Source organism: Misgurnus anguillicaudatus, chromosome 19 (assembly GCF_027580225.2).
Source record: "Misgurnus anguillicaudatus chromosome 19, ASM2758022v2, whole genome shotgun sequence".
Lineage (NCBI taxonomy): Eukaryota > Metazoa > Chordata > Actinopteri > Cypriniformes > Cobitidae > Misgurnus > Misgurnus anguillicaudatus.
Window position 1 is genome coordinate 23,653,959 of NC_073355.2, and position 16,028 is coordinate 23,669,986.

General features: G+C 38.7%; 1 protein-coding gene and 1 non-coding gene across 5 annotated transcripts; both read right to left on the reverse strand.

The window, feature by feature from the left end:
- Positions 1–66: 66 nt before the first annotated feature.
- Positions 67–15,712, reverse strand: carm1 (coactivator-associated arginine methyltransferase 1). Of its 4 annotated transcripts, none has more exons than XM_055193480.2 (16): positions 15,446–15,712; positions 13,332–13,457; positions 13,083–13,189; positions 12,716–12,820; positions 12,295–12,405; positions 10,400–10,577; positions 10,223–10,313; positions 8,702–8,783; positions 7,433–7,518; positions 7,232–7,321; positions 5,552–5,689; positions 5,378–5,467; positions 4,414–4,511; positions 4,078–4,158; positions 3,099–3,167; positions 67–1,980 (listed from the first exon to the last, which is right to left on the reverse strand). In XM_055193480.2, the coding sequence occupies exons 1-16, from the start codon at positions 15,585–15,587 to the stop codon at positions 1,841–1,843; spliced, it is 1,734 nt and encodes a 577-aa protein (XP_055049455.1). In that variant the 5' UTR covers positions 15,588–15,712; the 3' UTR covers positions 67–1,840. The 4 variants fall into 4 exon arrangements, with proteins under 4 accessions (XP_055049455.1, XP_055049443.1, XP_055049447.1 ...); XM_055193468.2 differs by having other exon boundaries at positions 4,060–4,158; XM_055193472.2 differs by having other exon boundaries at positions 4,399–4,511.
- On the reverse strand, positions 7,595–7,790 carry LOC129436978 (small nucleolar RNA SNORA74). Its single transcript, XR_008642035.1, has one exon. It is a non-coding gene; the product is annotated as a small nucleolar RNA SNORA74 (small nucleolar RNA).
- Positions 15,713–16,028: the final 316 nt, after the last annotated feature.

Below are 16,028 nucleotides of genomic sequence, written 5' to 3' on the forward strand. Positions count from 1 at the left end.
AGCACTCATTAATAATGATGATTTTCAGCTACTGGTGTCTCAAATTAAGATACTGCATGGCTTGAATATAGTTCACAAGCTTTATTATGTTACATTTATTGTTTGAGGTCACTTGTCTACTTTCGCAGTATAGAAAAATAACATTTTTGGTAAAACAACTGAAGATAAAAAGACATACAGGTGTTAAACAACAGGAGGTAAGTAAATGATAAAAATGTCATTTCTGAGTAAACCACCCCTATACAATGTCTTTACTTCTTGGAAAGCAGACAATAAATGTTTAGTAATAGACATGTCTAAGTATTACCCATCTATGTGCTCAGTTTACAAAGCAGGAACACATGACACTAAAATAAAAAAAACAAAACGCCACTGTAAGTTGACACACTTCTGGGACTTCTCCAACATTTAATTTGCTCCTTTTCATGTCGGTTGCTTTTTTGTGAAAGAAAAAGTTAATTCTACAAACTAGCAGACATGGTTGTTTTCTCATGATTGCTGCTAAATCAAACGAAAAACTGAAAATGTGTGACTGGAAGCGATGCCTATGCATAAAACTCGAAAGTCTTTGGGGCTATCGTACACCCGGTGTGGGAGGGGAAGGATTAAGGGAGGGAAGGAAAAGAAGAGGAGAGTTAGAGCTAGTCAATAGTCACTCATCTCTTCCTTCCCTTGACAAGTCTCACAACACACGGAGGTTGACGAGAAAGGATTTGGGGTGATGTAAACTAAGATACAGCAATTCCAAACAGTTTCCTGCTGAAGCGGTCGGTGCGTGTCCAGAGACCTTACTGTTTATATCCTTCTGTATTCCTTCCCCCAGAGCCGAATGTCCTTCCCAGCATTCCACAATCCTCCTTAACTGGTAGCAGAGGAAATCTGTGTGTCCTTATTAATTGGCTGACTAAATTCATATGCAGTCAACCTTTAAAGGGAGTCAGATTTTGGGGCAGGGGACTGACAGAAGAGGTCTTTATAAACCATGCCTGAGTCACCTCGGATAACAACAAGCGACACGCATACAATCGGGGACTACACTACATTAAAACACACTAAATGAACACAGTCAGAAATGGAATGGAAAGTAAGACAATCTCTATCTATGCTATGGTCGTCTACAGGCAGGTTCCACCGGTATTGAGCTACTAGCCGAAACAAACTTTCCAGCATGAGTCCATCTCTCTTGATGACATCTAGGTGTGGCGAAGTGGCCGTCTAAAGCCCATGCTGAATGAACGGAGATGCGATGGCCAGTTGATGTCATGGGAGACGTGAAAGCCGACAGTAAAGTGTCTCGATTTACATCCAGTCACTGATAGCGTTTGTGCGAATAAAAGGTGGGAGTTTGTGTATTAACGGGGAACGTGTGCACGTCTGTAAAGCATTTATAAAAAAAGTCTTGTCCCGTTGTCAGCGCTTTGACCAATTCCTTATCCACTCGGTCTTGAGTCTGTATTGTGCTTTACAGCATGCTTGCAAACAAGTGCTGCCTCCTGGTGGCTGGTTGTGGAGCAGACGCCATGTGTTGCTGGCGGTGGAGAGGGCATAGATAAGTAACAATTACACACCTCAGACTTCTCGACTGGCCGGTGCGCGCTGACGTTACAGGGCTGCGGGACGGATATGTACAAATAAAACCCCAGTGAGAGTAAGAGAGTTTAGAATATATATATATACGTATACATGTATATATCTATATATATAAAGAGAGAGCGAGAGAGAGGATAAAGTGATGGTCAGAGACTGGTGCACTGGTTTTGGTATTTTAAATTTGGCTGCGGTCGGTTCGTAAAGGAAGGGGGTGGGAGGGGTCTGGACATGCAGAGGCCGTCTGTTGGCCTTAGCTCCCGTAGTGCATGGTGTTGCTGGGGATGGCCATTGGAGATGCCATGGAGATAGCTGGGCCGCCCATGGTGAACTGGTTGGTGACAGGGTAATGAGGACTGCTGCTGCTGGGACCCTGCTGAGCAGTTGTGGCCCCTGTGGAGAGAAAAAGGATATTAGATGCATGAAATGTCCATAACTATTCAGACCAGATCTAGTATACAGCAGTGGCCAAAGTCTGCATTTTTTTGCCACCATGAAACAAGGTATGACAGAAAAAAGTGCATCCCTGAAGAAGACTCGTATGACAAAATGTATTTAATGGTGCAGTGTGTAATTTTAAGAAGGATCTTTTGACAGAAATGCTAAATAATATACAGAACTATATTATCAGGGGTGTATAAAGACCTTTCATAAGGAACCATTATGTGTTTATTCCCTTAGAACGAGACCTTTTTATCTACATACACAGAGGGTCCCCTTACATGGAAGTTGCCATTTTGTGCTGCCATTTTTCTACAGAAGCCATTAACAGACATTTTTTTTGTCTCTGACGATGATATGTTTATCTGGTGGCGGCTACCGTACCTTCTCCATGCGTTTCAAAAGCGAGGGGTGAGCCGTGGGCTAAGCCGTTGGTTGCAATTTGCAACCTCACCACTAGATGCTGCTAAAATTTACACACTGCATCTTTTAGTTTGTTTAGTGGAAAAAATAGCAATTCCAAAAAAAAAACAGCATTAAATTGGAGTTTGTGCATATCAAGGACTTTAGAGCGTGACGTAAATACATGAGAGATTACACTATAAAAACTGATGTGAATAGTTTTTCTTGAAAGCAGTTTAAAAAGGACATCTCAAGACTTTTAAAAAGATGTCAAATAAATCTTTGGTGTCCCCAGAGTACATATGTAAAGTTTTAGCTCAAAATATCATATAGATAATTTATTATAGGATGTTAAAATTGCCACTTTGTAGGTGTGAGCAAAAATGTGTCCCTTTGGGTGTGTCCTTTAAAATGCAAATTATCTGATCTCTGTACTAAATGACAGTGCTGTAGTTGGATAGTGCAGATTAAGGGGAGGTATTATCCCCTTCTGACATCACAAGGGGAGCCAAATTTCAATTACCTATTTTTTCACATGCTTTACCAAAACTTAGTTACTGGATTGAGCTTTTTCACATTTCCTAGGTTGATAGAAGCCCTGGGGACCCAATTATAGCACTTAAACATGGAAAATGTCAAATTGTCATGGTATGTCCCATTTAACTTACCCTGGACGATTCCTGTGCTCATGATGGATCCCATCCTGGAGTGAGTGTGGTTCACAATCCCCGTGTTCACTGATTGAAGAAAAGAAACCCGCTTTAATTTACAGTGAACATATGCACAAAAAAATTACGTTTGTGATAAAACTATACAGAATTGTATTAATTTAGACTTAACTAATGCGTATATTAAATGGGTCATGTGATATGTATTTGATGCATTAATCTGAATGCTTAATGTGGAAGTTGCTTAGTTTTTACTATATGGTGTTTTAAGGTAAAATGGTGTTTTACAGTTTTGAATTCTGATGTATCCATATTACTTTATATCTAAAACTCAAAAGGACACCTTAAATATCATTCAGTATTTTCTATTTCCATTTAACTCTCAAGTCAAAACTGTCTTATAAACTAGTCAGACAAACAAGCAATAAGTTGATCAGTCTTACTTTTCAGATTCAAATTAGACCAATCTACCTTTATAATGTAACTGAATTAAAGGTTCTGGCCAGTTTTGAAGAAAAAAATTACAGACTTGAAAGACTAGTCCTAAGCAGTTTATGTAACCAGCCACTGATGTCACTAGGGCTATGTATCGGCAAAAATTCAGGATAGGTATCCCAATACGAAGGCCACAATACGATGCACATCACATCACTGGTCAGTTTTTTATTTTTTATCAGAATTTAGTAACATTGTTATCCATATATTATGCATTAAATAACAAGTGTCGTAACTGTTGTGTTTTTGCCATTTATTTATTACCTTTTGAATGAACATGCTGGTTCCAAAACTTTATTTGCATAATAATTAGCTACCTTGAAAAGTATGTTCGAATCGGTACAGAAGGTGCTGTATCGACGCGCACATCATCAAAATGACAATGTGTCGCCATATCGATATTTTAAACACAGCACTTGATTTCACAGTAATACATGCGTGTATGTGTGAGTGTAAATATCCATACGTGCATGCGTATCTGTACCAAGGGGGATGAGATTGTTGTGGGAGACTGTTGAGCCACTGCCACCAATGACAGTGCTGAGGTCATAGGCTGTAGGCATCCCTGAGAGAGAGACAAAGAAAGAAAGAGAGAGAGAGATAGAGAGAAAGAATGAGTAGACAGTACTTTGTTTGTTTGTGGGTTCTTCAAGCAGCTCATTTATCCATCCCAAACATACAGAATGTGTGATTTATCATTCAATTGTGTTAGAGACACAACTGATTTAAATGTAAGTTCATGCAGCATTTTAAAGGGTGTCAGGCAAAATTTGGCAATATGTTTCCAAGTGATGTACACGTGTACCAGACACAGCCATGCCTTGGCTCATGCTGTAGGTTCCCCCAGTATTCCACATGTTCTCAGAAGGAGAGGTATAGTGTGACCCAGGAGGTGGGGTGGGTGTGGTGCCCGTGTACCTACAAAATACAAGACGGCATAAGCACTGGGGATGCACCGGAATTTCGGCCGCCGAAAATTTCAGACGAAAATGGCATTGTCGGCTGAAAAAACGACCGAAAAAATACGGCGCACCGTTTCTCAGATTTTATCACAGCGCTACACAACAAAAGCACGAATGTGACAGCTGTGTGCAAATAATTAAAATGACACACAAATTCTGTGTGATGCTTCACTGCCTGTGATCACCCTTTAATGTGTCTCTAGCGTCGGAGATCACGCGCAATAACACACACACGTCAAGTTCTGAAATGCAGCAGGTTATCAAATCTAGTTGTTAATGTTCATCGGGTTTGTCAGTAACTGATGATGAAGTGCAGAGTTTTCAGTATCTCATGCTGGGCTGTTATGTGGCAGGTGCTGATGTCACTGTTTTGCTTATGTCAACAGGCTTCAGAGGCCTAAAATGATTGTGTATCTTCATTAAACGTAGTATTAACAAGGCTGCTGAGTTGGTGCATTACTTTACAACTGTTTTGCATATAATAACTTTCATCATTTAACATCATTTAGACAAAAGCTGTTCAAGTTGACTTTTTTGCATGATGAATATTTCAAAAAAAGTGATTATTTTATTGGTTTGTAGTCCAACTCAGATTTATTAAATTAATGAAACTAAAAAGTCTGCTATTAACACAATTATACAAAAACTTTTTGTAAAAACATATATATTTTCAAGTCATTTTCGGTTTTCGGCCAAGTGCATCCAGAATTTTCAGTAACGGCCGAGATTTTTAAATATTTCGGTGCTCACTAATAAGCACCCTTTGACTTCTATGGCTACATCCTCCTAACAGTTTCCTATGTTCCTAATTCATCCACTCACCGGAAAAAGGGGTTCTTGAGATCAAGTAGATTACTGGACTTGGAGCCTGTCTGGTCCACTTGAGCAACAACACTAATGTCATAGCTTTGTCTGTGAGAGAAGGGAAAAACAATTACATTTTAGAAAAGGCAAGTACCACCCTGAAGATGAACAGAAATTGTTTTATTTCATCACCTTTTGTTGGCGATTAATACAGCGGTGCCTGACATTGTGTCTCCAGCCTTAGCGAAGAGAGGCGACTGAAGCAGACAACGAACCTGATACCAGTGAGTGAGGGGTTCTGTGGGAGCTGTAGAGAGCCACACAGTCATCCTATACGGGTAGAGACAGACAAACAACATCATTTATACAATATTCTATTTGCTCCAATCAAAAGACATTCATATGAACCAATGAGTTTGCTCCATTCAAAAGGCATTATAGAAAAATGTTGAATTATATGTAAACGCCCACTCACATAATTGCAAATATTGTTGGCCGTTTAAAGTTATTATGTAAACACGACACACAAAGACAGGTGGAGATAGGGCTGTCACGATTATGAAAATTTGGCTGATGGTTAATTGTCTAGTAGATTGTGACGATTATGACGGTTAACCTGTTTAGGGCTTTGATGATTATGATGATTGTCTGTTTTATTGCTTTGACATTTAATTCTCATAATTTATTGTTTGTTCTTTAAATAATTTTCACACATTGTTGTGATTATTTAAATTAAATATTTTGCTTATCTGGCAGTAAATAATAAACGGCCTATACCAGAACAGGCCTTAAATAGTAGCCAATCATACTAAGGTCATATAAGTACTGGACCATGTCTGTAGTGTCTGTAAAAAAAAATCCTTACAGATCCTTAAGATTAGCATCCTTCACTTCCCTAAATTTGGAATTGCTGTTTTGGAAATTAATGTTTTATGTGGCAGTTCATACTGCTTAAAGTTTTGCATAATTACTTTAAATGCTGTTTTTTCCACTGTATTGAATGGCTTTGCAATTTATCTCGTTACACTGTCAGTTAAGAAGCGCCATCTGATACAATCTCTCTTTTACAGGTGCTGCAGCTCCCCCTTGTGTTTTTTAGAAAGATGTGCAATCATTGCAGTGATCTGAAATCATCACACTGAGGTCAACCAATCGCGATGAGACGATTATTTAATCATTGTGACAACCCTAGGTGGAGATGAGCCACTTATTCTAGTTTTACTGAAATGACAGAACAAACTGCACACGAAAACTCGAAGATGTTCATGTTAAGGGAAAACACCACTGTTTTTCGGTATTTTACTATGTTCTTGCCTAAACTTAGACGAATTAATACATACCTATCTTTTTTAATGCGTGCACTTTTAATCGTTGTACGGCACGTCGTGAATGTGTTAGCATTTAGCCTAGCCCCATTCATTCCTATGGCTCCAAACAAGGATAAATTTAGAAGCCACCAAACACTTCCATGTTTTCCCTATTTAAAGACTGTTACATGAGTAGTTACACGAGTAAGTATTGTGGCACAAAATAAAACTTTTGTTTGGAGCTATAGGAATGGATGGGGCTAGGCTATATGCTAACACATTCACGACGCGCTGTACAAAGATTAAAAGTGCATGCATTGAAAAAATATAGGTATGTATTAATTCATTTTAGTTGAGGTAAGAACATAGTAAAATATTGAAAAATGGTGTTGTTTACCTTTAAATTCATGACCCAAGAATTAAGATTAAAATGCTTAATTTAAAACTTACTAAACATTATTAAAAAATAAAAAAAACCCCACAAAAACTGCTTCAGGGTTCAAGGGATGTAAGTTTTTTTTTAAAGCAACTCAAGTATGAAAAGAAGGGAATTTTTTCCACTTACACTGATCCTATAAATGCCACATCAAACCAGAAAGCCAGTCCATGCACAAGTCCTGAATGCATCATGTGGAATTTGAAGGGAATTTCTATCCTGGGAAGAAAAAAAAGAGAAACAAATATATATGACTAAGATTTAGACTTCCTGTTCTTGTCACGTTCATTGTTGACTACAAAATAAATAATGAATTTAGTTAAATCATACTTGTAAAGATCCTCTTCTTTAGCTTCTAAAAAGTTGACTGTATATTTCACTGATTTGGCCATCAGGATCCTGATATCGAAAGTGTCCTGAGAGAAATGACAAAAGACAGAACACTTAGTTTGCATGTTGAAGATGAAGCATTCAAATGAAAAGAAATGGTTAAATGTAAAGCCTCTTGTCAAGGAGCGAGTAACAAACTCAGTCCTAGCTCAGAGGCTTTCCTGCCTTGGCTTGAACACCTGAAGGATGCTACATCAGCACCCTCTAGAGTCAAACCAGTGTAACTGCAGGTCACTGTCCCAGCAGTGTAACACTATTACAGGCACGACAAATGCCTGCACAGCTGACTACTGCTGGATAAATAGTAACTCACAAAGTGTAAACCTGAAACTCTCTCTCTATATCTATATATATAGTAAATTAGCCTATCAAGCCCAGGAAAAGTAGATAAACATTTAGCCCTACCATTTGTAGAGTCCGTTTAATGTGTTAAAAAACCTTCCTTCACGGATGAACATTCATAATGTTCCTCTCTTGCCACACACAAACAGCACGGCTCAGAAAGCCAGACCGCAAAATATAACCTTTCAGAACTGGCATACAGGCAAGCATACATACCTTACATACAGCCTCCTGTGTTACACTTCAACTAAAACTAATCCAAGGACCATGTTGCCCTTTCCCTTTTTACCATAAACACCCTCACTGTTCTCATTTGGGCTCCACGTGTCTCGTGTACTGATATGCAACTTAACTATGTAACGCAATCCTGTACGCATTTACCCCTGAGCAGCACTCGTCCTTCCTACATAAGTAGACAAATCTCCAGTTACCTACTTCTCTTCCTTTATTCAATACTTTAAAGCAAGGGTTTTCAAACCTTTACAAATCCAAAGACCACCATCACACCTAGACTCTTAGCTAACACAGACACCCAGTTAACATGGACTGAAAGCTTTTTCTTGGTAATAGACTAAAAAGTTTTATTAAAACATTGCATTGAAATATATGTAAATGTGAATATGTATATATGTATATATAGTGGCATTTGGCAGATATTTTTATCCACAGTGGCTTACAGTGCATTACAAAGTAGCCTATACATTTTATCAGTATGTATCCCCTGGGGATCAAACCCATGACCTTTCATTGCTAAAAACCTATGTATTTAACTCTCTAGCTCATGTACTTTCAAACCTTGGCTAATGCAAAAAGCCACAATCACACACACCCAGTCAAGCAGTTATTTAATTCCCTCCTTTTTCATACCACAATAGGCTGTCTGAAGTATTCATCGACTGCAGCTCCTCTCAGCGCAGACAGATCCACACCATGAAAAGATGGCTGATACCTGAAGAACAGGAAAATGACGTTCTGTCAGTATCATCTTAAAGAAATCAGATGAATTATTTCTATGGGCGGTTTCCCGGAGAGTGCTTGTCTTAGTCCTAAACTAAAATGCATGTTTGAGCTGCCTTGATTTAATAACACTGTGCATTGACATATCCTAACATATAGCAGCACTGTTGGTTTGCCTCAAGATGTAAACCTGAAATGTTTTTTGTAGTGATGCACCGATTGCAATTTTCTTGACTGATTTTGATTTTTCTGTAGGTGTGACCTGCCGATACCGACTTGTATCACTTATCCAAATATCAGTTGTGAAAATAATTGCTGCTTCGAGATCGGCTTGCATGTCTGATAAGTAGAGATGGGCAGGGTGAGTTTATTTAATAATAATTTTTTTTGTGGTTATGGCGCCACTTGGAGATCTGACTGTTTAGCGTTACAAGTGCATGTGGTCCACAGTAAAGACTGGGGGCGTGTTTGACGTAGTTTTGCGCAGACCAAACAGCGTATGACATTGGTACCATGATTCAAAAGCAAACGGAGAAGCCTTCTCCCAAAGCACTAGCCATGGGCCGGTATAAGATTCTGGCGGTTTGATAACCTTAAGCAAAAAAAAAACATGGTTTTACGGTGTTGCGGTATTGCCATTCCAACCTAAAGTGTGTTCTTTTTAAATGCCAGGTAAAAAAAAAATCAAGCCTTGAAAATTATAATATGCTTTCAAAAAATATATATATTTTCGTAATGTATATTAAATGTAAACATCAAATTAATTATGTGAAACCCAGCTCATACCTTGGAAACGATATCACAGAACATTTTAGCGTTTTTGAAACCTTGGTATACCTTAAAACCTACAAAGCACACCCATGATAGCACCCCGGCCCGTTCCGCGCAACGCTCCAAACCTCAAATCTTGATGGAACATAAATATATTATACAACGTGCATCTATTTGCAAAACATGCTAGACTTAAACTAAGTTATGTACTGGACAAAGTTTAACTACCGTTGTGGATGCGCACCATCATAACAGCATGTCAGTTAAAGCATAAGGATTCATAACATCTTTTGCTATTATTTTAGCATTTAGCTGTGTCATGCTCTCACCTTTTCTCAGGCAAGATGTTATGTTCGTATGGCTCTCTGGTATCTCTTGACATTTGACTGACCTGCCGATCATGTGTAAAATCTGCCAATTAAGATCTCTACCCGGTCGATCGGTGCATCTCTAGTTTTTTGTAAGGTTTGCTTGGAAAACTACTTGAATGTCCTAAACCCTGTTTGGGAAACTGCCCCCACTGTCTTAATAACTTTTAGTTTTTTACCCTGAGATACTATTATTTGACATCTAGTAAATGACTGCCTGCTTATTTACTCGCATTGTTGTATACATTTGCCATTCCTTGAATTTCACACTGTGCTTAGCCCAAGTGCTCACCAGAAATTGGCCTTAGTGAACTGCTCCATGTAAAGCTGCTCGTCTGTGAAAGGGGCGAGGTGAACGTCTCCAATGGTGGGGAACATTTTGCCTGCAAACACAGCAGAGGTTGTGATAAGTCGCAGAAAACATGTACGATCGGCGCTTTTTATTGAATAAATGCTTCTTTTTGCTTACCGTTGGGCTTGAGGAATTTTTTGGCATGTAGGTAACTTTCCAGCATTCTTTCATTAAACAGCATGTAGCCCATGGGTTCAGAGATGATAATGTCCACCTGCTCAGGTAAAGAAACCTCCTCCACTTTTCCAGGAATGACCACAACACGCTCTGAAAGCCGGTTACTATTCACAAGAACCTGTGGATGCACGATTCATCAATATCAGCACTGGTTTGACTTAACCGAGGCCAAGTGTCGTCTTAAAACCTGCAAATTTGTTTTAAGGCTCATGGTCACCTTACGTGAATACATCTCGAGGTGGTTACCCGGACAGGGATTATCTTAAAGGATTAGTCAATTTTCTTAAAAAAATCCAGATAATTTACTCACCACCATGTCATCCAAAATGTTGATGTCTTTCTTTGTTCAGTCAAGAAGAAATTATGTTTTTTGAGGAAAACATTCCAGGATTTCTCATTTTAATGGACCCCAAAACTTATTAGTTTTAATGCAGTTTAAAATTGCAGTTTCAAAGGACTCTAAACAATCTCAAACGAGGCATAATGGCCTTATCTAGTGAAACGATTGTTATTTTTGGAAAGAAAAATAAAAAAAAGCACTTTTAAACCACAACTTCTCGTCTTCCTCCGGTCCTGTGACTCGCCAGCGCAACCTCACGTAATTGCGTAATGATATCGAAAGATCACATGTTACATATGTAAAAGGCACATTTGCGGATCATTTTAAACAATAAACTGACACAAAGACATTATTTATTATCATTCCACATACAACAATGTCGGAACGGTCCTCTTTCTACACACTTGTAAACACTGGGGTGTAGTTACGCATACGTCATCATGAAGTGAATGGCGTATTAAGTGAGGTCGCGCTGGCGAATCACAAGACCGGAGGAAGACGTTGTGGTTTAAAAGTGCATATTTTTTATTTTTCTTGCCAAAAATGGCAATCGTTTCCCTAGATAAAACCCCTATGAGTTCGTTTAGAGTCCTTTGAAACTGCAATTTTAAACGCATTAAAACTGTTAAGTATTGGGGTCCATTAAAGTCCATTAAAATGAGAAAAATCCTGGAATGTTTTCCTTAAAAAACATAATTTCTTCTCGACTGAACAAAGAAAGACATCAACAATTTGGATGACATGGTGGTGAGTAAATTATCTGGATTTTTTTAAGAAAATTTACTAATCCTTTAAGCCAGGACTAGGCATTAGTTCTTCAGTACATCCACGCCCTCGCGCAGGTTATCAGGTTAATTAGGAAATATAACTAGTTTTAACAAATGTGCCTTATTAAAAACATTACTTGTCTGCATTTTGAGGCAAAACAGAGGGCACTGAGGTATTTTAAGATGTTTTCAGTTTGGACAGCTCTTACATTTATTTTAGTCTAGGACTAGTCTAATTCCTGTCCGGGAAACCGCCCCCATATGTGTCAAGTTTATGTTAATAGAGGAGCAATACACAAGACTGCAAAGTTGAACACATCCTTCAGATTCTAGTGCTGTGTCCAAAATTGTGTACTGTGACAGTACATACTGAATATAGTATGTGCAATACAAATACATTCGGACACACTGCATCAACCATATTTTTTATTGTCATATGACCCGTATGTCCTCTGACCTATGATGTAATCACAACAACCCCAACCATAATTCACTTATTAATTTTTTAACAAATACCTTTACAAGGAATACATTTCTTGGTACATAAATCACTTAAAGAGCCACCCCATTCATTGTTTTCAGGTATTTACATTACATTCACTTTTGGCAGCTTCTCAGCTTGAGTGGCCTTACAGAATAGTAAAGTGTCTATCGAAAGGACTCGCATACTGATTTTTGTCTACTAGATGGTATTTTCAGATCCAGTGTATTTGTTTATTAGGTCATACCTCTGCATGTTGAGCCATTGTGCTGGCCTCCACAGCATAGACTTTACGGGCACCAGCCTGAGCTGCGAAAAATGACAGAATCCCAGAGCCACAACCTACATCCAACACCACCTAAAAAAAAAAGAGAACAAAAGTTGCTAGATCTGCAATAAAATAACCACATCCAAATAACTTCAATAGTGATACAGTGAGAACAGACTTCCCTAAAAATGTCAAGGGTGCTTTTGTGTCAGATTGTTTCAAGTAAACCAGATATTTTTAGAATAATTAAAGCTAACAGTAAAGGTCATAGACTAAATTAATGAGCTTTCTAAAAGAACAAGAAAAGCTTTAAAAGAGAGCAACTATGCAACTTTTTGACACCATGTTATGTCATTTGAATATGCATGTGAAAAATAATTTAGGAAAACAGCAGCAGTACTTTGTCCTTGAAGTCAGTATGGTTTTGGAGGATGGCCCGTTGATATGTTCCAGTTCGGACGTAATCCTGCATCATGTTTTGTTGCTGAGAGAGGTAGCCATAAAACTGAAACAAAAATGAAATACTGTATGAGTGCCACATGATAATATACCACTTTTGTTGACAGTTGAGATAAATATTCCTATTAGAATTACATGATGCATCAAATAACTAATGAATCAAATAATAGCATTTATTACTTTTTCATACTATTTGTAATGTACTAAACTGTTCAATTGACAGCCTTTCGAGCATAAATTCCTCCTTAGGATGGAATTGACTTATCAAGTGATTTGTTGCATGCTTTGGATATAAATGTCAAACACACCTGGAAATACTGTACAGCCGAGGACTCCTCGGTCCTCTCACTAAAGACCGAGTGTTCGCCCCTGTGTCCACGACAATTCTTCAGAAGATTATAAAACGACAAGAAATCTGTCCAACATAAAATCAATGCCACATTAGGAGATGAGACTCTCTTCATTCTTTTTTCCTGCCATGAGTGACATGCAGCAGGCTAAACTTGTGCTTATCTCAATTCATTTGCGTGAACAAATAGCACAAGACGAGTTTTTACCTGCTGGAGATGCAAACTGCAGGAGAACACTGTTACAGCCCAGAGTAATGATGAAGGATTGCTTCCCAACACGACTGCATTCTGTCTCTTGCGAAACTGAACACTTAAACACGCACGTATCCTCATCTGTTGAGGAAAACACACACAGAGACAGATGTTTGTATAGGCATTTAACATTAATAAAATGTATTTATTAATATGCATACGAATAATGACAATGGTCATGTCTCCCGCTGATGTTTTTATCTGAATTCAGTCAACTAAAAGCTAATTCGCACTGTGAATTGGCCTTTAATCTTTAACCCATTATGCAAATCACACTACACCATTCAATGATTTCTGCATTACATGTTGCTGTGTTTAGGAGGGGAGGTGGCACCAAGCAATGGTCATGCCAGGATTATGGATTTTGTAATTTTGTTTCCCAGCTTTCCACAGATTATGCTGGTATTCATTTATATAATTGGGTTGAAAAACAGTACAATCCCCAAATAAAGCTTAAAATGCGACACAGAGGGCATGACTGAAGGATTGAGAGGCCGAGATCTCAAATAGGATGATTGATTGGAATTTAATGTTTACAAATAAAAAGCTTTGCTCTTTGAGCTACTGAAAAGCACCAAAACGAAACTGTTTACACCAGGGGCTTTCAAACTGTGGGTCGGGACCCACTTGTAGGTCACACAGTGGGATGAAATGGGTCATGTAAAGTCACTTGGTTATTGTGGTGAATGATACAAAACAGTTTCATCCTATTAACCACTAAGCAATGGTTGGCACTGCTTATTTCTCATCCTTATTTCTTATATTTTCATTTGAAATATAAAGTGGGTCTTTGCCCTGAACCAAAATAAAATTTTACAGCAATAAAAGTGAAAGAAAAGTGTTAGAAAACTAAAGGGAACTAGCATACCACTGGCAAAACATATGTCTGGAAGAAGCTGAATTACTTCCTTAATGAAGATCATAAATAAGAAGCGTTTATGAGCTCTCTTTTACATGTGCTTAAAATAATGCACAGTACTATGCGTTTAACCAGTATGTTTTACAATTAAGCCCTCAGCATTGGTAAGAAAAACGAAGGGCTTGAACTTGGATTGAGCAATAAAACTTTTCAAAAAAGAAAAGAAAACAAAAGCCCAAGCAATGCAGTTGGGTGTGAATGTTTGTCACGCATCTGTTTCAGTAAAGACATTCATCTCATCCGCGGGGCATGAGCAGCATGAGGTCGAGACAAAAGCCCGTGAGTCTGAATGAACATGCGGGACACTGGGGAGATGGAGGCGGGGGACCCGGTATTGTTCCCCGCAGAACAAAGATGAATGGCCAAACGGTTCTGGCATACAAAAAGCACCGCGTAATTTCATTTTACCCTCTTCTGATAATATAGTATTTCATAGTATGATGTAGTAAAGTGAAGATGTGGCGCAGAACAGTGAGGCTGTGCGCAATTCATCAAGTCAACTCAGCATCCATTCAGCCCACCAACCGATGGACATTAAAAAGGTTTAATTCAACGTAGAATTCAAAGCCTACACAAAGAAAACGTGCAGAGGCTACTTCTAGCTCACTTTTTGAGCATTTCCGAAGACATGAAAGTAAGACTTGAGGTTCAGACTGCGGCTAACTTTATAGGCGCCAATCCACATCGTTTTCACAGTCCTGTTATAAAAGTCTATCCATAAAGTAAAACAATCCCACGCACATGATCTTTATCTACAAACCAGACTGAAAAACACCAAGCTCATTCAGTGTTGAATAATCATTCCTGTTCATGATAGTTAGCTGGATGGCAGCGATCCATAAACAGCTCAACACAATACGAAATGTTTACGGATGCTAACAGGCTACGATCAACGTGGTTTGTGCGGTGCGTGATCAAACCAAACCTCTGCCATCAAACAATTTCACGTGTTTCAAACATCATGCACGGGACTGAATAAAAGCGAAATTTAAGAAACTGACTTAAAATGTGTTGATCCGGTATTCACGCACGCAAGGGCAGCTCAACATGTACACATGCCGCACGCGCATCACTCACATTTGGCTAAGCTAGCGTATACAGCTCCGCTGAGGCCGGGGTACGAAGCATTTAAAAGCCCGTATCTACTTACTGTTTGATAGGCTTATCAGAGCCGCGTCCTGGGTTGTTTTGATCTCCAGCCGCAGAGGCTGCTGCTCTGAATGTCGTTGTATGTCTCCATTGGCGTCTCCGATGGAGAGGAGGCGCACGCCTGAGAACACGGACACCGCCATCTTCGATCTGAGGAGAGGCAAACAGGCAGCTCGCAGCGGCTCAGATCTCCACTGGAGTCTGTGGGCAAGATAGGCCTGACTAACTACTGCCTCCACATGGCCACAGCTTTACTTTCCAGCTTGTTCCGATTTCACACATAAGCCAACTAAGAAAAATACGATAACCACAGCAGGAAAAGTGTGTATAAGTGTAATATTTTGGTAATAAAACAGTCTTTTAAAGTATACTATTGTATTCTGTAGTACTATAATGAATTGATACAGTGTAATAAATAGCATAATTTTTTTACTGTGGTGAAGTTTAGAAACACTACAGTATATAGATTATACTTGGACATTAAAAAAAGCTTAAAGGTGCAGTGTGTAACTTTTAGAGGGATCTCTTGACAGAAATGCAAAATAATATACAAAACTATATTATCAGGGGTGTATAAAGACCTT